The 22,893-nt window shown below is 42.7% G+C and overlaps 1 protein-coding gene across 2 annotated transcripts; it reads left to right on the top strand.

Annotated features, from left to right (window-relative positions):
* The first annotated feature begins 500 nt into the window (after positions 1-500).
* On the top strand, positions 501-22,814 carry dgkaa (diacylglycerol kinase, alpha a). 2 transcript variants are annotated; one of them, XM_089014687.1, is made up of 24 exons: positions 501-839; positions 8,887-9,000; positions 10,317-10,393; positions 12,613-12,742; positions 13,606-13,680; positions 13,748-13,797; positions 14,033-14,107; positions 14,267-14,383; positions 14,940-15,057; positions 16,178-16,266; positions 16,361-16,480; positions 16,755-16,853; positions 16,983-17,060; positions 17,138-17,211; positions 17,616-17,690; positions 18,203-18,288; positions 18,401-18,490; positions 19,280-19,440; positions 19,509-19,573; positions 19,673-19,763; positions 19,830-20,007; positions 20,602-20,719; positions 21,178-21,238; positions 21,529-22,814. In XM_089014687.1, the coding sequence occupies exons 2-24, from the start codon at positions 8,925-8,927 to the stop codon at positions 21,607-21,609; spliced, it is 2,184 nt and encodes a 727-aa protein (XP_088870813.1). In that variant the 5' UTR covers positions 501-839; positions 8,887-8,924; the 3' UTR covers positions 21,610-22,814. The 2 variants fall into 2 exon arrangements, with proteins under 2 accessions (XP_088870813.1, XP_088870820.1); XM_089014694.1 differs by lacking the exons at positions 501-839; positions 12,613-12,742 and having other exon boundaries at positions 8,936-9,000.
* The last annotated feature ends 79 nt before the right edge of the window (positions 22,815-22,893 follow it).

Genomic DNA, 22,893 nt, shown 5'->3' with positions numbered 1-22,893 from the left:
TTTTCTAAGTAGTAGTTTGTAGCTCAATAAATGTTGGGGAATCAATATCTTCAATAAACAGCCATTCAAATGCCAAACAACATATTTATTACATTGATGCGGTGGACAATTCTACTGTAGCGCATTTCTCTTCTTGATGTCTGGATCCATTCGGCCAGTGTCCTCTTCTTTCGGGGGTCGAACATACTTGTGGGAAAGTATACTGAAATAAAGTTGTGATCTAACCTCGCACAGCAGTCGCGCTCTCTCTCTCTCTCTCTCTCTCTCTCTCTCTCTCTCTCTCTCTCTCTCTCTCTCTCTCTCTCTCTCTCTCTCTCTCTCTCTCTCTCTCTCTCTCTCTCTCTCTCTCTCTCTCTCTCTCTCTCTCTTGTGTGAATGTAGGTCTCTCTTTCTGTTTCTCTCACTCTGTCGCCTCTCTCTCTCTCCCTTTCTGTCTCTCTCTCTCCACCTCTGTGTGAATGTACTGGATGTCTCTCTCTCTCTCTCTCTCTCTCTCTCTCTCTCTCTCTCTCTCTCTCTCTCTCTCTCTCTCTCTCTCTCTCTCTCTCTCTCTCTCTCTCTCTCTCTCTCTCTCTCTCTCTCTCTCTCTCTCTCTCTCTCTCTCTCTCTCTCTGTCTCACGCAGATGCCGCTGGGAAGAGAGGGAGGGAGGGAAGTTGCCGGAGTATCCGAGGCGTCGCCTGCTTACTCGGCCTCAAGACTCATTGTGTGCCCGGTTCACTGGCTGGGGTTGTCCTCGTCGTCGTCGTCGTCCTCCTCCTTTTCCACCTCGTGCTCTCCCAATTCCTTCACCGAGGGCCCCCTGGAAGTTCGGCCGACCAACTTCAGCTCATTAGACAGGTAAGGAACTTCAAACCCGTGCCGGTCCGATCCGCTCCGGTCCCGAACGCGGGACTCCTCGCCGCACAGCTGGTCGCGGCGAATTTTCTCTCCCAAATGCACTTGCAACACAACGTCTTTTCTGGTTTTTCATATCGGTTTACAACACCGCAATCCACTTGACGGTTTAGTGGCGTGCGTATGCGAGTTGCCTTCGTCGTGTTCTCGCCACTCTTATTAAATTACAAGTGCGACTATTTCAAGAGGACTCCTCGTCACGCGTCGGCCGTTTTTAGACATCTCTGGAGACTTCCGGACATAATTGTTATTATTAGGCAGTGAAATAAAACAATTCAAATGTCTACTGCAAAATGTAAATTGTCTCAACGTGTCTGTGACTGCAGCCATTGTCGCCAAATGAAAAGCAACTATTTGCCCTGTTAGTCCCCATCATCTAATTTTTAAAGACTTGACTTTCCCGTGTGTCTCACTCGGAATCAGTATTCCCACATATTTGTGTCAAAAACAATGCAAACTTCATTTTTCCCACCTCGGGCACTTGCTTTTGGTTAGTTGTTTTATATACACGTACTATATATACATATATATAAATATAAAAGTTGGATGGTGTGCAGTGAAAATTGTCATATAAAAGTTATGCATTAGCTCAATAAACATCCAACGTTTAGATGGGGAAATGGATGACACTATTAGAACGCTGTAGCTGTTGGTGTAGAGGCCATTATTTCACCAAATACATGAGTGTCCGTCTCTCATCCATTTCATGCATACGCCTATCCTGGTTGACTTTGGCCAAGACATCTACAGATTCACAATTGGACATTTGATTCACGCCCATTTCCAACGTATCTTTGGCGCCATTTTGTGCATTTTCTGGGACATTTCATCCAGATGCCTCAAAATGACCCGGAAGGACTTTTTTAATCGATTGCAAACATTTATGCTTTCCTCTTCAGAACTATTTGAATCATATTCATAAGTGGATGAGTAACAAGAAAGCATCTTCTCCCAATCTGAAGCCATTGTTTGGATTCTCCAGCAAGGCAAGACGTCTTGGCGTGACGTCACGAACAAGGGGGCGGGACCTTCTGAAATTGGCCACTTCCGGTTTCAAATTGAAGTACTTTTTTAGACACTTTAAGTCATTTTTATTGATGTTTTGCATTTGACTAAAAATATCAGCCTGTGTGTTTTGGGTATTTTAGATGCTATAAAACGTTTTTCTGATGTCAGTTAGGAAACAACAAAAAAAATCGTGTCGGTTGTCCTTTAAATCCAGTATGTGTTCATTTGTATCGGTACCGTTTGCAATGGTGTACAGCTGTATTACATACTATATACTGCAGTTAAAGATGAATCCATTCCTTATTTTAATAGCTAAAGGGAAAGTGTAAATATTAGAAACAGCTCTCCTCTGAGGTTTCAACACTAACATACTAAAAATAAGGATTGGATTGGATTGGATTGGATATGCCTTTATTAGTCTCACAGTGGAGAAATTTACATTTCACAGCAGCAAAGTGATGAAAGGAATGAAAGTAGAAAAACGAAATACATGAGCTGCTGGAAAGGCAAGATAAGTACCATCGTGTTGTTTAGCTTTAATGTTGAGGGATGTTTTTCCCCTAAACTCAAAAATCAGAGCTGCTTCCATGTGAGTGCCGTTTCTTTTCCCTTACTATGTAAGGCATTGGAAAAAATGGGGTTGTGGTTACGAGAAGGAAAAAAAAAACACCAAAGAACTTCATGCCGGACTTTTGGCTTTTGTTTGATTGCCTTTGAAGGCATGTTAGTACTAAAAAAAAATAAAGAAATAAATAGATGGTGCGCATATCCAAGAGATAAATCACATTGAAAGGGAGCATTGCCGATGGTTGGACTCATAATCCTTTGCCCATTGATAAATATAGTAACAGATTAATGTAAAATCCCAAATAAGTCAAAGTGTAAATCCAATGTACAAATAAATGTATTCGTGATTGGACAAAAGTTTTGAGAAGATGAATCAATATGAAATCCACACCAGATGCGTTAATCTTAATTTGTAATTGTATGCTATTTTGCGAGAAGAGTTTGAGGAAGATTTTTCTTTGTTTTGCAAGCAAAATGTCCATAAAGACCCAAGTTTGCAGTGGAAGCACGCCGCTCGCTCAGAAAGCTTTGGCAGCAGGCCCAACTTTACAGCCAAAACATCGGCGAACTCTCTCACCAACACAACTTCAACTTCCCAACTAGCTCATAACGCAACAAACGCGGCGCGAAGGCGCCCTGTCCCATTACTTTTGTCTGTATCCCTGTAGTTAACTTTCAACCATGAGCTCGGGTTGCATTTCACTTCCTGCTTCACGTGGATCCGTGGGTGGGCCAAGGCAGACTCCCCGATACAAAAGCAAAGTGGCTGTTCTGACAAGTCGGAACAGGTTGTTTCACCCCCCCGGCCTCCTAAAGCCCCCCAAAGCCCCATCCCCTCTTATTTTTCATGCAGTATGAAGCAGAAGGCTGCCCCCACAAGAACCTCTTACATAAGTCACACTGCAGTCGGAGCGCTAGGCGGCCAACCATTCCTCTCCTTCATTTTGCAAGACATTTGTGACTCTTTTGCTGCACTTGTGTTATTTCATTTCACGCCGCTTTCTTTTCTTTTGTCTCACTTTGGTCAGATGTCGCCGTGCACAGTAGAAAGGTCCGCAGCCGCATAATGAGCTGATACGGGACTAAAGGATCTTTGTACCCTGCAGTGTTTACATAATGGTGCAGGTGTGTGTTTGGGTTTTTTTACAACACACATACCGTACATTAAAGCAACAAAATGCAAGTCTGATCTGACAGGACAAAAAGCCTTGATTCAAGATTTTTAAGAAAGAAACTCTTCATACCATTGCATCTAGTCAAATATTTCATCTACAGAAAATAAATAAATAACTAAATAACTAAATACATACATACATACACACAAGTAAATAAATAAATAAATACTCAAATAAATACAGAAATAAAAAAACTAATCAAATAAATACATAAATAAAAATAATCAAATAAATACATAAATAAAAAATACTCAAATAAATACATAAATAAAAAATACTCATAAATACATAAATAAAAAAAAACTCAAATAAATAAATAACTAAATAAATCGGGGTCTTGATGATGCTTGATCTCTAATGAAACTGCATCGAAAAACGTTGTTTTTATGTAAGAAAAACAAATTAAAACCCACACGTGCATCAATGAATATTAAGTGTAACATGGGCAATAAATAAGTAATATGTTGCGTTTCTCTCCAAAAAAAAAGTAATCCCGCGACTAAAGTGCCATTGAGAGATTTGATAGGTGCTTAGAAATAAATTGCATTATTATTATTGCCAACTAGTGTCAAAGCATGCATAAAAAGAAATACTTTGATGATTAATGTTGTGTGTGCATGAAGATTAAAAAAAATATGCTATCATGTAAATATACACAAAGCATATCTCCCAGGGGCTGCCGCTTGTGAGCTTATGTAAAAGATAGAAAATGTCAAACGGAGGAAGTCGTGGCCACAAAGCTTCACTCAGCGGGAAGTGTTGTCTTGGCTGTCTTATAGTTTGGTATTGTTGCCTCGACTGTCGTCAAAAATTAATACAGTACATTAAAGGACAACCGACACCATTTTTTTGTTTCCTAACTGACATCAGAAAAACGTTTGATAGAGCATCTAAAATAGCCAAAACACGCAGGCTGATATTTTTAGTCAAATGCAAAACACCAATAAAAATGACTTCAAGTGTCCCAAAATGACTTCAAAATAAAACTGGAAATGGCCAGTTTCAGAAGGTCCCGCCCCCTTGTTGGTGACGTCACGCCAAGACGTCTTGCCGTGCTGGAGAATCAAAACAACGGCTTCAGATTGGGAGAAGATGCTTTCTTGTTACTCATCCAGTTATGAATATGATTCAAATAGTTCCGAAGAGGAAAGCATAAATGTTTGCAATCGATTAAAGAAGTCCTTCCGTATTATTTTGAGGCATCTGGACCGAAATGTAGCACCCAGAAAATGCAGAAGATGGCGCCAAAGCTCCGTTGGAAATGGGCTGATTTGTCTGCTGGGAATTTGTGTCAACTAGTATCAAATAGTAGTCTTGGTGCAACACACAACGATTCACCATTGGATTATTGATGTGTTTTCCTTCTAATTTCGCCATCAACACGGACCAACACAAAGTTTTCAGAGCAAACAAAGTACCGCAAAATGCATTGTGTGTCGCTTTCTCAGTCAGGGGCATTCCCTCTGTGACGTCACGTCAGGCATCGTCATCAACTTGAAAACAAGACTTCCGGAATATTCAGCGCGAGTCTTAAAGGGTAAAAATATAGCTATATGCGGTGGAATCCGTCATTTGAAGCAATTTTACAAATGATGGACACAACTTGTCCGAAGGCGTCGCTTGTCCTTTAAAGTCACGGACTTACTTCTTAGTGTACTTTAGTGCGCGCCAGAGTGGACTTGTTTATGTGGCCTCAGCGCAGTTGCTTTGAATTTGAAGCGTTGTGCACGACGGCTTGAGTTTTGTTTGATAAAGTGCAAGAATAGAAGTGCAGCTTTTATGTGAAAAATAGCGAGGGAGTGTTGGCTCGGTTCCGGCCGTGACTCATTCAGTCACTCACATCTGCATGTTGAATGTAGAGTGGGGGCTTGGGTTTGCTTGGTGTGGGTGGGAAGACTTGCAACTGGGCTCCCCCCTTTTTTTCCTCTCTCTCTCTCTCTCTCTGAGCCGGCAACACCACATATCCCCTCCACCTCGTCCACCTCCCACATGTTTGTCCGAGGCGCTCTCAGCTGCTAATGGAGGGAAACACGCTCCTTAGCAACCAAAAGTGTCGTCCGTCTCGCCGCCTCCGCCGCTATCTGCCGCACACGCTCCAGTGAGGCGGATGCTGCAAAATATGTTCTTCTATTCACAGAAGTCTTTCTACTCTGAAAGATAGAGCGGAGAAAAAAAGGGGTATTTTATAAGACATTGTAGCTGCTGATAAGAGGCTTTTTTTAATTCTAATTTTTGAGAATAATTAGAAAAAGAAAACATGGTCACATTGAGCATCATCTGATCCAAACATCAAAACAAAACAGGGATCACATAACATTACATTTCTTTTCAATTCTGCCGGTGCAATGTCCTGTTCACTGTGACATATACAAAAGAAAAGTTTACAAGTAAATAGAGAAAAAAAATAATACAACTCAAAATGAATCTTCTTTTCCTTGTCTTTTGGGCTTTTCCCTTGACGGTGTCGCCACAGCAAATCAGTGTCCTCCATTTTTAGAGCTTTGATCCGCAGGTTTGTTTTGGCCAAGCTTTTACAATTAAAAATTAATAAATAATAGTAATTAGAGGCGCAATAATTAACCATTTTGATCTTGAGTGGATTGGGGTTCATTGGTTCACTTGAATATCTTTATAAGCACTTAGTTTTCTGTCAAATGTTCCCAGGTACTATGTATATTCTTTCAAATTCCATTTCATACATTTCACCCGCCACCTAAAGAGGGATTCTTTTATGGGGAGAATAAAACACGTGTGCAATCTATTTGTGACACACATCTAAAAAAAAAATACCCTTTTTTCAATTAATATTTTTTGATTTTGTTGTAAATTCATTCACTGCCGTTCCCAAATTTATTTGGGTATTGAAAATGTTAAGGGAAGCGCCATTCGGGTTTTTGTTTTTTTGTGCTGGGGTGCCGATTAAGCGCTGGTCAAACCTGTGGCAATGTTTTTCCCTTCATTAAAGCGCCACAAAATTCCTGCAAAGCCTTGAATGAACTTTTGAGAGCTGCTTGGGTAATCCAGATCAGACGGAGTCATTCATTTTGAGTTTGTTTGGTTTTTTTCTTCCCCCTCCACCTCCACCTATATTTTCTCCTCTGGGATGATTGGCGAGGCTCGATCAGGAAATGACGACACGGCGGCCGAAACACTGAATGACAGAAAAGGAGCCCGGAGGGAAATCATGCTGATTCTCATCCCGCCGTGGAAAGTCAACTGGAGACATCAGCAACCTGTTTTGAGTTGATTTCCAGCACCCTGCCGACTGCTATTTTTAGATGAATGGCTTCCAAGGCATCGATCCTGCTTTTTTTCTCCCATGCGGACTTGGCCATCCGTGCTTTTCCTCATCCGCTTGGTCAGCCACAAACCTGCCAGGCAACGCTCCTGACCTTTGGAGGGAATTAAGTCAGGGACTCAGCAAAGCTTTTTCAGTGCGTCCAGCAGCCCTATTCATTTTTTTTTCTTTTTTCATGTGGAGTGTGCACTCTATTTTTTTTTGGTCAGACAGAAGCACTTTAAACTTTAGTCATCATCTTCATCATCATCATCATCGAGTAGGATGGGAACTTCCTCCTCTCCAATGTTATCTATCCGCCCTCTCAATGCTTGCTAACATTTGCTTGTTTTGTTTTCCCACCATTGGGGAATCTCCTTTCATTTTGTTCAATCCTCTTTTGTGAGTCACGTGCAAATTCGTCGCCCACGTCGGACGTTGTTTGACATTTTCCTTGTTGACTTTGTTCGCTGAAGGTGATTCTGGTGAGGAGTGACGCTGTGGGTGGATGGCTAAATCTCCAGTTCCAGCCTAAAATACATCTCGGGCAAGATCGTTTTTTAGGTCAATGAGAAAATACAACGTTATTTTGGGGCCCAATTACTCCCGGGAGTCAAAGTTTCACTTTTAGCCTGACATACTTTGGGGAAGACAGCTTGTAGTGGATCACTTCTAGCTTATTATTATTAATGATGACAATGCAAATACAGGCTGGGCAGTCGGGGGCAATTGGTAAGGGTGCTGCCTAATATGATCATAATAATACATTTCATTTATAAGCGCCTTTCAAAACTCTCAAGGACACTCACATTTGTTTGGAGTTAGATACAAATGTTGTCATTGAGCCAACTGCATAATTTTTTCCCCAGAAATGCGGCGCAGTGGTTCGAGCATCGACCTCACAGTGGGTTTTCTCCGGGTACTCGGGTGTCTTCCCACGTTCCAAAAACATGCTTGGCAGGCCGATAGAACGCTCTAAATCGGGGGTCTCAAACTCGCGGCCCGCGGGCCAAATGCGGCCCCTGAAAGAATATTTTGCGGCCCGCCTTGATATGAATGAAACTTGTGTGTGGCGCTGAACAAGTAGGCAAGAGAAGCAATGTTTAGGACAGTTCATGTTCAATATTTTAGTTATGTTAAGAAAGTTAAAGGTTAAAGAACTGTGAATACAGACATTTGAAACGATTAAAATAATTAGTTTTCCTGTGGTTTTTTCAGTCATCTGTAACTGCCTTATGATCATTAAATTATTTTATTTATTTATTACTGGTTCATTATTTTTTTTATTCGTTTAATTCTTTTTTTGTGTGTTAAAAATAAAGATTTTGAGAACATTGTAATGTTTTATCTGTGCTTTTCTTGTGTAAAAACCGTTGCGGCCCAGCCTCACCCAGACTCTGCCTCCAGCGGCCCCCGGCTCAATTCAGTTTGAGACCCCTGCTCTAAATTGTCCCTTCATGTGAATGTGGATGTTTTTTGTATCTATGTAACCTGCAATTGTCTGACAAGCAGTTCAGGGTGTCCCCTGCCGACTGGCCAAAGACGGCTGGGATAGACTCGAGCACGCTCCGCGACCCTTCTCAGGATAAAATAGTTGAGAAAATGTATGGATGGGTGTATGTCAGTGCTTTTTTGTTTCAATTTACTTGGAGTGTTTGAAAAATAATAATAATAATAATAATGAATAATTTGTTCATAGCTGTGAACGTGGTCGTGAAGGAATGCCACTCAAGTCCCTTGTGATTGACAAGCAAGCACCTAAGTCATTGGACTAGCCTAGAATTAAAGCCACCAGCTGAGGAGGCCCCGAGCGATATAAACTGGGATGGATGGATGGATGGATGGATGGATGGACAATGACGCACTGAAATGCTGCGCGTCATCGACATGCACGGTGCGAGGTGTAAAAAAGTGCTTTGAAAAGCAGGCCTGAGTCCGCCTACCTTGTCTCTTGTCTCCACAGTTTGGCCTGGCTGCGTGTGGCACCTGAGCTCCCGCGGCATGTCCGCCCCCGCCAGCAAAGATGTGAAGGAGCTCAACCCCGTTGACTTTATCCAGCTCCAGCAGTACATTGAATGTGAGTACAGCTATCGATCTTTCACCCCCCCCCCCTACCCACACCTCCCCTCTGGGCAAGCGTACGCTCGCCTTCATGTTGCAATTCCGCCCACTCCCACACTTGCTTGCAGCCTTGGTGTCTGAAATGGAGACAGGCTTTCAGTCTGAAGACAGAATCCTAGACGAGGCAGGGGCGTTAAATTAGATTTTTTATTTTTAGGAAGGTGGGGGTGAGGGGGGGGGGGGTTTCAAGTAAAATTTGTGGAGTGTTTTAAGTAGTTTGAACAGTTCTCTTGCAACCAGACAGAAATGATTAAAATCATTCAGGTAAACTATATTTTTTAACATTGTACAATATGAATAAATGAATGAATTAATCAATGAAATAATGAATGAATTGGATTGGATTGGATTGGATTGGATATGCCTTTATTAGTCTCACAGTGGAGAAATTTACATTTCACAGAATGAATGAATCAATAAATGATAAATAGATAGATAGATGGATAGATGATACAATGGATAATAATAATAATAATAATACAATTCATTTATAAGCGCCTTTCAAAACATGGATGCCATGCATCGATACAATAGATACGATACGATATATAAGATAAGATCGATACAATACATAGCTATCATAAATAGATACGATAGATATGATCAATAAATACGATAACTAGATATGATACGATATACAGATACGATTGATAAACAAATTAATGAATGTATAAATAAATACAGTACATAAATAAATAAATAAATAGATACTGCAAGAATCTGCTCCAGAGTCCCAGTCCCACCATTTTAAAACCTTTCTGAGCTGAAGTTACAGTCAAAACGGATCATCCAAAAATGGCCATTGGCAAAGCTGCGCTGCATAAAAGGTCCGGCGGAGTCGTGTTACGTGGGAGGGGTTCAAATGGGCACAAGTGCTCCGTGCATTTGCGGCGCGCATACATTTAGTTCTCGAATAAAACGTGAAAGCGTCCAAAAAAACCATTGTGCGGGGTTGCCGTCCAATTGGAAACGCTAATTGACTTGACGTGCCGCAGGCCAGCAGTCTTCTCAGCTTAACATGCTCACTGAGCTGAAGTCTCACAAGATTGGATCGACACCTGTGATTTCATGCGCAAAGGCCACTCAAACCTTTCATCACTTTAACCTTGAATTTATTCTGCCCATTAAGTGACTGTTGATTTTCAGTTGATTCACGAGGAAAACTGTCAAAAGGCCAACCCCAACCACACTCGGACTTGCTTGTCATCCGTTGCCGTCACGTGATGGCCTTCCAATATCTGCCTTTTCCCCTCACTGTGCGACCTCTTCCAGATTGCAGCCTAAAGGTGAAAGACGTGCTGCGGGAATTCGATGCAGATGGCCGCCTGTCCCGGCACAGGCACGGAGAGGTGAGAGCGTGACACAGCACGGGACGGGACGGCGCGTCCTCTTCCTTTTCAAAGCCGCTCGAGTTCTGACTCGCAGCGTGCGGAGAAGAAGAGCGTGATTCATTTTTGACGTGGGCACGTATTCGCAGCCTGAAAAGCGGCTCATGAGATTCAAAGCCGCCAATGCTGTTGACTGAGCACTCTTGTGAGAGGCGGCGCCGTTCACCCGAGATTGCAAAATGTAAATGACGCCGTCGCCCGGGCCCACGCGCCCAACCAACGTTTCCAAAGTTTCAATACATTTATGCAGCGAGCTAACATAGTCATTGCTGGGGGGAGGGGGGCTATTACGGAGGGCATTTCTAATCCGTTTTCCTCAGAAAAACAAACAGAATAGATCCCTGGCGGAATGGCGACCTTGTATTGGACATGACTACCTCAAATAGTTGCATTATAGGAAGTGTTTTGGAATAGGGACGAATATATTAAAGGTAGTGCGTTTCCATTCCAAACAGAGGACTCCGGTTCTTTGTACTCATGCTTTAATAATTCTTTCATGTGATTTCACTTGCATGAACAACACCACCCCCGTAGAACTACAAACAAGAGCTATTATTTACATATCAACATTTGGACTTTACATCAATGAAATAAAACGGATGCAATAAAATCGTACTCTGCCCGCTTTCTGTCCCAAATAGAAGTTTTGCTTTCCTTGCTAAACGGTACAGCCATCCAGCACGTCCATTCTCGTCTTCTTCTCAGTCAAATGAAACTTAAATAACGAAGCGCGTCGGGAAGTGTCAACAACAAGAAAATAAAGAACAGCCATCTGCTGGTCAACTATGGAATAGCAGTCATAAACAAATGTATCGTCTGCATTTACAGGTAGCGTTAGCACAGAGTACATCATGGCGATAACGCAAGGATTCCAGTTAAATGGCTTAGCGGGGTTGCAGCGAGTGAATTATGTATTAGTGGGGCATCGGCATCCGCAAGAAATGGCTTTGTGGTGCGGCGTTAATTATCCAGGGAGTTCCGTTTAAGCCCTCCAGCATCCAATCGTGAAATTCACTCCTGCCAGGCCAGAAAGTCGCTACCGACTTGTGCTTTCTTGCAGTAGATGCCTTGAGTGCCGAAATATTAGCGGGAGTGGTGACAGATTAAAAAAAAAAAAACTCAGTGGGATACACGCTGGAACGCCTCATTGGGTAAAACAATCACATTTTTGACGCAGGCTGCTTCCTGCTTTGCAAAATAAACACCAAGCAATCAATTAAATGCGCCGCAGATTGTCTGTTAGCTATCGCTAATCTGTGCAGCACAATCACAGCAGCAAAGTGATGAAAGTAAGAGGAAAGCAAGCAGATAAACAAAATACGGGACCTGCTGTAAAGGCTCTCGCGACGCCATCTTGAAGTCAAAATAACGACAGAAAAACGAAATAACTAATAATGTGACACAACACAAAAAGACATTCAATCTTAAGCCCTTTCTGCACCCTCTTTGTTGTATGAAGCAGTTCTAGATGAAAGAGGGGAGGATCAAAGCGTCCTTTTCACCAGTGGGGCCATAAGGAACGTCATGGTGAAATGTGCACGTCTGCTACCAGCTAAGTTTTCAAAGCAAACATGAAGCTGTAGCATCCATTGACGAAAAGAAATTGTCTCACATCCCACTTAGATCCGCTTCAATTCCAAGCTGCGACGGTTCCTTTCTCTTCACCGAGCATCTATTTAATATTCGCTGACACAAATTCCCAGCAGACAAATCAGCCCATTTCCAACGGAGCTTTGGCGCCATTTTCTGCATTTTCTGGGATGCTACACATCATTCAAAATGACCCGGAAGAACTTCTTGAATCGATTGCAAACATGTATGCTTTCCTCTTCTGACGTATTTGAATCATATTCATAACTGGATGAGTAACAAGAAAGCATCTTCTCCCAATCTGAAGCCATTGTTTTGATTCTCCAGCAAGGCAAGATGTCCTTGCGTGACGTCACAAACAAGGGGGCGGGACCTTCTGTAACTGAAACTTTCTCAGATTATTTTGAAGTAGTTTTGGGAGACTTTGGAAGTCATTTTTATTGGTGTTTTGCATTTGACTAAAATATCAGCTTTGGGTATTTTAAATGCTATAAAACGTTTTTCTGATGTCAGTTAGCAAACAAAAAAATGGTGTGGGTTGTCCTTTAAGTGCCTCACACGCCTTTCATTCAAAGTTTCATCCATTCCAGTGCATTAACGAAGAAGGCTTCCGTCTCTTCTTGAAGACTTATTTGGAAGTGGATGACTTCCCATCAGATCTTTGCCAACGACTCTTCCGCTCTTTCCAGAACTCCGAAACTGCCCAGGAAGACAATGGCAGTAAGAACTCACAAAAACATGGCAGAGGCATGCTTGCGGCCCGTGACAGTCTAGTTAGTATCCATATCAGACCAGCATTGTTCTCTTCCAAGACATTGAAAACAATCATCACAGAAGAAGTAACCCACAGAGCAAGGTCACCAAAATGTTTTGCACTCGTTGATGATAGTATACGAATATTGATGACCCTTTGAAGAACACGTCATTTTGAAACCTTTTATTATCTTCCTGGAATGTGGCCGACACCCGTTTCAGCTAAGTAATCAATGCGTCTGTGTAAGCTCTAAGTCGTACAGGAGTGGTCCATCGATGAAAAGGTTTCTTCAGCTGTCATCTGTACTTTTTTCAAGGTGTCGGGCGTTTCGCTTCCCATCCAAGAAGCTTCGTCAGCAAACTAAAGTCTTACTGGTAGACTAAAGTCTTGGATAAGAAGCGAAATGTCCGACACCTTCAAAGAAGTCCAGATGACGGCTGAAGAAAGAAACCTTTTCATCGATAAGTAGTCAATGGTGAAGGAAAAACGAACATAGTACAGTAAAAGCTTCGTCTGGGTTTCTGTTAATAATCACTATTGATGTTCTTGTTCATCGTTCTGATTTCAGTGTAGGCAGCTTAGTTTGTATGTGCAAGCCTCAAAACACGTTCCTTCAAGGAGCAATTTTGCTGCTTAATGTCTTAATTTGAGGAGAAACGCTTTCATTTTGAGGACGAAGTTCATCCCACAGATCTGAACAAAATATTTGAGTCAACAAAACAACAATGAGGGCAAGCAAGCAAATACTGTAGTTCACCTTCTGAGGACAACAGCTTGAAACAATGGATTGATGGACATTATATATTGTTTGACTGTTGTGTCTTTACAGAGGGGGTCTTTCTAAAGGATGTTTCGTGTTATTTCTCACTCTTGGAGGACGGTCAGCCTCGGGACAAGCTGGAATGTAAGTCCTTCCCCGGCCCCCCCACTCTTTTTATATTCATTCTTTCGTTTTGTTTCTTCCCCCTCAGTTGCTTTCAAGCTCTACGATAGAGACGGCAACGGCGTTCTGGACAGCTCGGTAAAAACACGCAACCTCCAATATATCAATCAGTCGTTCAACTTACATCAGGCCGCTTCTGAAGGCACATTTGATTGACATGGCAACACAAATTCCACTTGCTCTATACATCCCCATTAGCTACTGAAAACAACGCCGCCAAGAAAAACAGGACAAAATAAAGGGAATAGACTTAGTAAAAGCAAGATTTTGCTTGCAAATATAGATCGTATTTAATGCCTTTTTTGGATGGCAGGAAGTGGATCGAATTATCGCTCAGATGATGCACGCTGCTGACTACTTGGGATGGGACGTGTCCGAGCTCAGGCCGGTAAGTACTGTGGTCCCTCCGGCGCCCCCTCTACTGTTCTTGAAAGCGCCGCCTTTTTCCAACCGACAAACTTCTCATGCAAACAAAAAACCGACCACCTGACACTGCTGCGAAAGCTGAGAAACCGGTCGCGATGCTAACAGAGAAAGATTCCCGCAGGTTCTCAAGGACATGATGACTGCCATCGATGCTGACGGCAGCGGGACGGTTTCTCTGGAAGAGTGGGTGGAGGGAGGCATGAACAACGTCCCCCTGCTGGTCCTACTCGGTCTGAAGGTGAAGCACGTAAATCTCAAACGTCTCCTTTCTCAACGCTGTCCTTTAAAATTAAACCAAAAAAAATGGTGTCTGTTGCATATCACTGATTAATCGCCAAAGCTATCGTGACCTCTTTGTCCTCTTATGCGATTTATAGCCGGTCAAAGAGACGGACGCACCTGCTGCAAGGAGGTTTGGGCACACATGAGGTTTCACACATCATTTGGATAAAAGTACTTTATTTTGCGCCCAATTCCCAAATTGAAGCAACTTCATCATTTTGTGCGTGTGTACAATTTGCAAAGATTAGCGTGCCGATGTGAAGGAGCCGTGTTGCGCGGGACACCGTGACGCATTGGGCATAATCAGCAATGCCATTAGCGCGAAGCTGGCCGGCCGCCAGTGGGTGTGGAATGTGGGACATTTCTGTTACCAAAGGCATTATGTTGCGAGGCAAACCACAACGCATCAGGAACGTCCGCTCAACTGACCTGAACTCAACTCCATGTCCTGTTAATAACCTCGCTAAACCATTTGTTTTGTGTGTCCCCCCCCCGTGTTTGTTGTATAACAGATGACACAGACAGACGGACAGCACCTGTGGAGAATGAAACATTTCAACAAGCCCGCTTACTGCAACGTGTGCCACTGCATGCTACTGGGTCTCCGGAAGCAAGGCCTGTGCTGCACCTGTGAGTCGGCCTTGCTCTCAACAAACACACTTGCTGGCGCTCTTATCTACCGCCGTGATGGAAATTTCACAGTTATTGAACCCTCACATGCACAAGTCATGATAACCTACATCAGGGTTCTTTTTTTGTTTTGATTAGTCTTTAGGCATGGGGGGAAATGATGGCAAGAGTTGAAGGACATGCGACGCCTCCGGACAAGTTGTGTGCATAATTTGTAAAATCGCCTCAAATGACTTCTACTGAGCGTATTTTACAAAGATTCCACCGCATATAGCTATATATTACCTTTTAAGACTTGCGCTGAATACTCAGGAAGTCTTGTTTTTGAGTTGGTGGCGATTCCTGACGTCACGGAAGGAATGCCCCTGACCGAGAAAGCGACACACAATGCATTTTGCGCTACTTTGTTTGCTCTGAAAACTTGTGTTGATGGCCAAATTAGAAGGAAAACACATAAATAACGCGATGATGAATCTTTGTGTCCTGCACCAAAAGTACTATTAGATACTAATTGACACAAATTCCCTGCAGACAAATCAACCCATTTCCAACGGAGCTTTGGCGCCATTTTCTGCATTTTCTGGGATGCTACACATCATTCAAAATGACCCGGAATAACTTCTTTAATCGATTGCAAACATGTATGCTTTCCTCTTCAGAACTATTTGAATCATATTCATAACTGGATGAGTAACAAGAAAGCATCTTCTCCCAATCTGAAGCCAATCTGAAGCAATCTTGGCGTGATGTCACGAACTGGGGGCGGGACTTTCTGAAACTGCCCAATTTGCAGCTCAATTTTTTGCAGATTTTGGACACTTGAAGTCATTTTTATTGGTATTTTGCATTTGACTAAAAATATCATCCTGCGTGTTTTGGGTATTTTAGATGCTATAAAACGTTTTTCTGATGTCAGTTAGGAAACAAAAAAGTGCGGTCGGTTGTCCTTTAAGTCGAGCACAATGTAAATAAACAAAAGAGAGGAACACAATTGTCTGTTATTGTGCTTTTGCTTCAATATGGAACTTGAATCGGCACTTGTATCTTGCCAGATGTTCATCTGTCCTCCTACTTAAGTACAGAGTGTGCTGAGAGTACTTTTGTCACCTGTGATTGACAGGCTGCAAATACACAGTCCATGGCCGGTGCGCCAACAGGAATCCAGGCCCCTGTGCCAGAACCTACGTGAAGTCCAAGAAAGAAACAGGAGTATGTTACCCACTTGAAGGAAACCCTAATCGATTCTGTGATTTTTTTTTTTTTTTTTTGTGGCCTCAAAATGCAACTTTCTTCTTTTTTTTAGGTTCCGGCGCACGACTGGGTGAGTGGCAATTGTGAATCCAGGAAGTGCGACAAGTGCCAAAAGAAGATCAAGAGCTTCCAAGGCCTGACGGGCAAACACTGTGTGTGGTGCCACTCCATGGTGAGGAAGGCCTGCGGATGAGTCACTCCTGCTGCTAGGGGGGAATAGTTGAAGAGTTGATGGTATGGGTGATCCGGACCAAAGACGTTTTGCTCTCGTGTCCAACTTTTTTTTGGGAGGAGGCTTCCTTTTTAAATGCATGTTTGGAGGAGTTTTGTGTGCAAGAAACATTTGTGATGATCAGAATAGAAGTTAGAGATTCCAAAGAAAATGTGTTTCTTTCAAATGTTTTTTTTTGTCTACTACGTACTTGTCATTGTATTCCCCTTCCCAGCGCCACGACGCGTGTGCGGACGAAGAGCCCAGTGAATGCACGTGCGGCCCACTTCGAGACCACATCCTGCCTCCGTGGGCCGTCTACCCTGTTATCAAGGTAGACGGCTGGACGGATGGAGCAATTTATCCATCAAACTGACATTCCATAATCATCAAATGTCTATCATCATCATCATCATCGATCATGGAATCAACGTTTTCTTTCCGTGTTGTGTGCGCGGTGAAGGAGCGATCGAACAACGGCTGCTGCGGTCAGGCGGATGACGCTGATTTCAATACAACACCTGATGGACAAGTCCTTCAGGTATACGTTTGCTGTACTTGAAATCTGATGAAATGATAATAAAGACGCAATGTCCACTTGGTTTATTTCTGTGACAGATCAGCCCCGTGCCCAATACGCACCCTCTACTCGTGTTTGTCAATCCCAAAAGTGGAGGAAAACAGGGGGAAAGGTGAGCCTCAACAACAAACACAATCTTTCATCATTTTAGGCTTTTTTTTTTCAGTGCATCGTTTGTGATGCAAATTGTTTCATGTGAGGTGTACAACTATGGGAAGATTGCTTCAAAACATGACGACAAAGTCATGTGAATAGATTCTGAAATGTGACAGAAAGCAAATACAGTAAAGTCTCGTTATATCGATATTCAAGGGAGTCCGAAAAAATATCGATATAACCGAGACTATCGATATATCCGATATCGATATAACGAGACTTTACTGTAACTGAAAAAAAATGTTCAAATATTTTGTGACAAAGGATTTAGCGAAACAAAGCGTGACTAAAAATATTTCCTCAAAAGCCATTTTCATATATTTTTCCAGTATCAATCAAGTTAGTTTTTATGCATTTCAGGGTCCTTCGTAAGTTCCAATATTTGCTCAACCCTCGGCAAGTGTACAACCTTTCCAACGGTGGACCGGCTGCAGGGTGAGTGAGTGACTGCTGCATTTCCAATGGAGCTGGGCGCCATCTTGTGCATTTTCTGGGACGCTACATTTCTGTCCGGATGCCTCAAAATGACACGGAATAACTTCTTTCATCGATTGCAAACATGTATGCTTTCCTCTTCAGAACTATTTGAATCGTATTCATAACTGGATGAGTAACAAGAAAGCATTTTCTCCGAATCGGAAGCCAATGTTTTGATTCTCGAGCAAGGCAAGGGGGCGGGACCTTTTGAAACTGGCCACTTCCGGTTTCAATTTGTTTGCAGTTTCAGCACACTTGAAGTCATTTTTATTGGTGTTTTGCATTTGACTAAAAATATCATCCTGCGTGTTTTGGCTATTTTAGATGCTATAAAACGTTTTTCTGATGTCAGTTAGGAAACAAAAAAAGTGGTGTGGGTTGTCCTTTAAGATTCATCTCAATGGCTTAAACTTTTTATGTTGTGTGTCGTGTGCGTTGACACCCATCTGAAGTTGTTTTCTCTTGATCAGCCTGAGTTTCTTCAGAAACCTTCAGGATTACAGAATCCTGGTATGCGGCGGAGACGGCACCGTCGGCTGGATTCTGGATGCCATCGGTGAGCTCGACGCACAAAATCACATACAATTTTTTTGGGGTGCGAGGCAAATTATTATTGGTCAAAATGTCTTCTTTTGTGTGTATCCTCCTACTTCTCTTTCCCAAATCAGACAAAGCGGGTCTGCTGGTGCGCCCGCCGGTTGCTGTACTTCCTTTGGGCACAGGAAATGACCTGGCGAGATGCCTTCGGTGGGGAGGAGGTGGGAACAAACCATAGCTTACAGCAGCGGCGTCAAACTCATTTGACGTGGTGGGCCACTTTTGGCCTCCGTAGATGTCAAGTGGGCCTGGATCATTCAAATGACACCATCCGTGCAATAAATAACCAAATATCATTCGTTCAATACCCAAACTTGTTAGGTTAGAACATTACAAGCTAATACAGTATTAGCGTTAACAGTTCCATTTAAAACAATTTTCAACGGAATTAAAACATTTTACACTTACTATTTTAATGTTTATTTTGAGCAATATTGAATATGGCTAAATAAATGTATCTATTTCCTTCAAAACATACCAAGCACAAATGTTTCCCACGCATTTCTGTAAAAAATATGACATGGTTCATTTTTCATTGACAATTGTACACTCGTCTACTTTTCTCCGTTTGGACAATGACATTTTGGCTAATGAGGGTGTTGAAACCACGGTTGAAAAAAAGACCGCTGTTTTCGTCGACGTTGATCGAAACAGTACCAATCTGTCCTCTAGTGGACAATCATTGAATTGCACCTCATTAAAAATATCAATTCCATGTCATTTTTGCATTTTTTTCCCCACTTTTACCTTGTTATCCTGCGGGCCTGATCAAACCTCCTTGGGGGCCGGTTCCGGCCCGCTGGACGTATGTTTGACACCGCTGCCTTACAGCAAAACAACCACGTTTTGCATTTGTGAGAAGATGCTTGTATACAAAGCGTAGCTAACGAGTGCTTAACAAAGACAAAACGACGTCTCATATGGAAACACGCTTCAACGTCACCCCTCAGGATACGACGGTGAGGATCTGAATCGGATCCTGAGGGACATCGAGGGAAGCTCTGAGGTTCTGATGGACCGCTGGAGCGTGCGGGTCATCATGGAGGAAGGCGACGAGAAGGGCGACCCGGTGCCATATGAAATCATCAACAATTACTTCTCCGTCGGAGTGGTGAGTCCCCCCCTGCAAAATCATGCGTGTGTTTGTGGCTCGCTGACGTGGATTTGTTGCACCAAAAGGACGCCTCCATCGCGCACCGCTTCCACACCATGCGAGAAAAACATCCTCAAAAATTCAACAGCAGGTACAGACTGGGTGACATTTTGGAGAATATCCCACTTTGGAAACCTCTTGAGTGTTTGTTTATGTTTGTTTGTTTTTTGGCGGGGGGGGGGGTCTGCAGAATGAAGAACAAGCTGTGGTATTTTGAATTTGCCACCTCTGAGACCATCTCGGCCTCGTGCAAGAAACTGAACGAAAGTCTCACGATGGAGGTGAGACGTAAGGCAGTCGGGCAAAAAAAAGGCAATACGTGTGTTGATTTGGTCTTCCGTCGCCAGTGTTGCGGGACTCCTTTGGATCTCAGCAGCCTGTCTCTGGAGGGCATTGCTGTTCTCAACATTCCCAGCATGCACGGCGGTTCCAATCTCTGGGGCGAAAGCAAGAAGGGGGACGTTAAGAGCCACGATGAGCCTGACGTGATCGTGGACCCGGAAATCCTCAAAGTGACCGCTCAAGGTATTTCAATTCTTCGCTACAGCTGGGGAAACCCATGCGGGCACAGGGACAACGTGCAAACTCCACGCAGGGAGGCCGCAGCCGGAATCTAACCCCCAACCTCTGCCGCGTGAAGTTGACGCGCTAAGCGCTGGACCCGCAGCAAATTCCCAACCAATTCAGGAGCTGGATCACACACAAATTGCGCCTTTCCAAAAGGGGGCAGAAAAGTACGATTTTTGCAACCGCTGTCAGAAAATGGCCACTAGATGGCAGCAAATGACAATATCATTGCTTGACGACTCGATCCGCCATTACTGGCCATGTGTCACGCTAACACGGATGGGAATCGCGGCGTGCCGTATTTTTGTTCGTTGGCCTTGCACATTGGGGGGCATGCTACATTCTTGTTCACAAAGAAAAAAGCGTCAAAGATGAGATTCAGGCGTGGTGGTCACTATCCAATCTCAACACACATTTGACCAAAAAAAGCATTCACGCATGATTGAAGTATTCAATTCGGTGTGAATTGAATACCCGATTGAGTAAAAAGAAAAAGAAACACACACACACACAGAGAGTATCTTGCTAATTTTGGTGACTCTGGCTCTCCAGATGTGAGTGACCGGAGACTGGAGGTGGTGGGCCTCGAGGGCGCCATGGAGATGGGGCAAATATACACGGGCTTGAAGAGCGCCGTGAGGCTGGCGAAGACCGCGCAGCTCACCATCAGGTGGGGAAAAGACAAAAGACAAAAAACAAACATTCAGACTTATCCAGAAAGGAGTCCGTTTTTAACAATTAAGAGGACCTTACAGGATAGCCATCACAATGAAGGCTTTTTCATTGTTCCAAAGGGCATCCTCAAGCACATCACTTCTTCTTCGTTTCCTTTTGGCTTTTCCCTTTCCGGGGTCATCATAAATGGTCTTCAACATACATTTTGTCAAGATTAGCGTCAATTAGAACACAGAACTCCATTAAGATCCAAATGTAAATAAACAAAGGTGGACGTGCCGATGTTCAGTTGTCACCTTGTGCAGGTGGAATTCCACAAGCAGCGGCAGAGTGGCCAATGGACATTTTTTTGGAAACTATGTGAATTTTTCTAAACATCTTTCCGCGTTATCATGGTTGACATTTGGCGGCGTTAAAAAGGATCTTTTTCAGATTTCATTTAATTCTCTTCAGGACCAAGAAAGCGTTGCCGATGCAGATCGACGGAGAGCCGTGGATGCAGCCACCCTGCACAGTATGTATCACGTTTGGATAAGCTTTCTATCTATTTGAATTACTTCTGAGTTGAGTGAACGCTGGCGCGTGTGGCTGCCGCTGCTCACCCACAGAAAAACTGATCCTGCGACTGCAAAGTGACCTTGAGAGTTTTGAAAGGCGCTTATGAAATGAAATGTATTATTATTGTTGTTGTTGTTGTTGTTGTTGTTGTTGTTGTTGTTGTTGTTGTTGTTGTTGTTGGGAAACGTTCTGCGTGGGTTTGATGACAGATTCTCTTGTAATGAAATGTTTGCGTTGACTTTTCAGATTCACATCACGCACAAGAACCAAGCTAGCATGCTGATGGCTCCGCAGGCCAAAGCATCTGGGTTCTTCAACTACAAATAAAGGCAAACACTTTGTCTCCAGGCAATATAGTAACTTCTAAAAACATCTATACATATTCAGAAAATATAAATTCCAGAGCTACAAACGTACATCTGCTGTTTTTTGAAGACCGACGTGTCCTATCACTTTGGATTTGTCTTTTCTGTTGAAACAAAACTTCAACACAATGATAGGAGGAAAACAAAGCACTGACATCAACATCGCAAGCAATCAAAGATGAAAGATTCAGAAAACAATTCAAGCATTTCATTTTGTGGTTTTAAAATGGCAAATTTATATACAGTCAAATTTTTAATTCCTTGTTTTCAATTTTCCTGAAAATATGAATTACTTCATGGCGCCTGGACCACTCCACTCCGTGTTCTTGATTATCGTATACAACTGACTGACATGTTATCAGGCTTTAACGTCACGCCGTGTAGATTATTTACGTGATTGTAAGATTTAAAAAAAAACTGAGAAAAGCAACTCAAAAAAAATCAACGCCTCCAATGCTTCAGGTCGACTGCTGTGTAGGAAGTCATGTCAGTTTGCTTTGAGAAGGTCGAGTGCTTTTTTTCGATTGCTTCCGCCTGAATTGGGTAGACACGCTGGGAATTGTACATTCCGAGTTGTTCTACTCGTTGCTCAGAAGTATATTATGACAATGTCAAATAATAACATTGATGATGATCGATGATGGTAATAGTAATTATAATAATATTGAAAAGGACCACGAGCTAAAGATTGAATGTGTCTGAAAGAATTGTACGGCTGCAGCACAGTACATTTCATAGGGAATTTATGCGTGTGTGGTTGAGGGACGGACGTTCGGCCATTCGACTGAGTAAAATGAGACAAATCGTTCAGGTGCAAAGAAGAGTGTTTTTGTGTCTGCCGTGTACCCCTTTATCAAAAGGTTTACGTAACTATGTAAACGCTCTGCAGTCAAATTTTAATTTCAGTATGCCAAGAGCGCGTTGTGACTACTGTTTGTTTGAAGGGACAGAATGTGCAATCAAGGAAATTGTGCCGTTTACTTTTTTGCCACAAGAGGGTGCCATTACTTGTGTATTGTTTTCCCTAGTTCTGCTTTAGCTCAAAATTTGGATTTAAAACATCAATCTTTTTACAGTATTAATGTACAAATATTGTCGCTACTTTCATTTGCTTTTAGTTGAGAAGGAATAATTTATACATTCTAAATAAATACCTTGCTCTTATTATCACGTCTCCTGTTGCCTGTCTGCAATTTGCTCCATTCATGTTGATCAATAGGAACCAAATAAGATCAGTTCTTTGTTT

This window comes from Hippocampus bargibanti, linkage group LG01 (genome assembly GCF_051943395.1).
Source record: "Hippocampus bargibanti isolate YZ-2025 linkage group LG01, ASM5194339v1, whole genome shotgun sequence".
In the NCBI taxonomy this organism is placed as follows: domain Eukaryota; kingdom Metazoa; phylum Chordata; class Actinopteri; order Syngnathiformes; family Syngnathidae; genus Hippocampus; species Hippocampus bargibanti.
Note: the sequence above shows the minus strand (reverse complement) of the source record. Positions and strands in the feature narration are given on the sequence as shown.

Bases quoted from the DNA above. Each gene is read 5' to 3' on its own strand.
- dgkaa (XM_089014687.1), top strand. From the start codon at position 8,925: ATGTCCGCCCCCGCCAGCAAAGATGTGAAGGAGCTCAACCCCGTTGAC. The intron at 15,058-16,177 runs GTGAGTCGGCCT...TGTGATTGACAG, and splicing joins GCAAGGCCTGTGCTGCACCT to GCTGCAAATACACAGTCCAT. The intron at 18,491-19,279 runs GTGGGAACAAAC...GTCACCCCTCAG, and splicing joins ATGCCTTCGGTGGGGAGGAG to GATACGACGGTGAGGATCTG.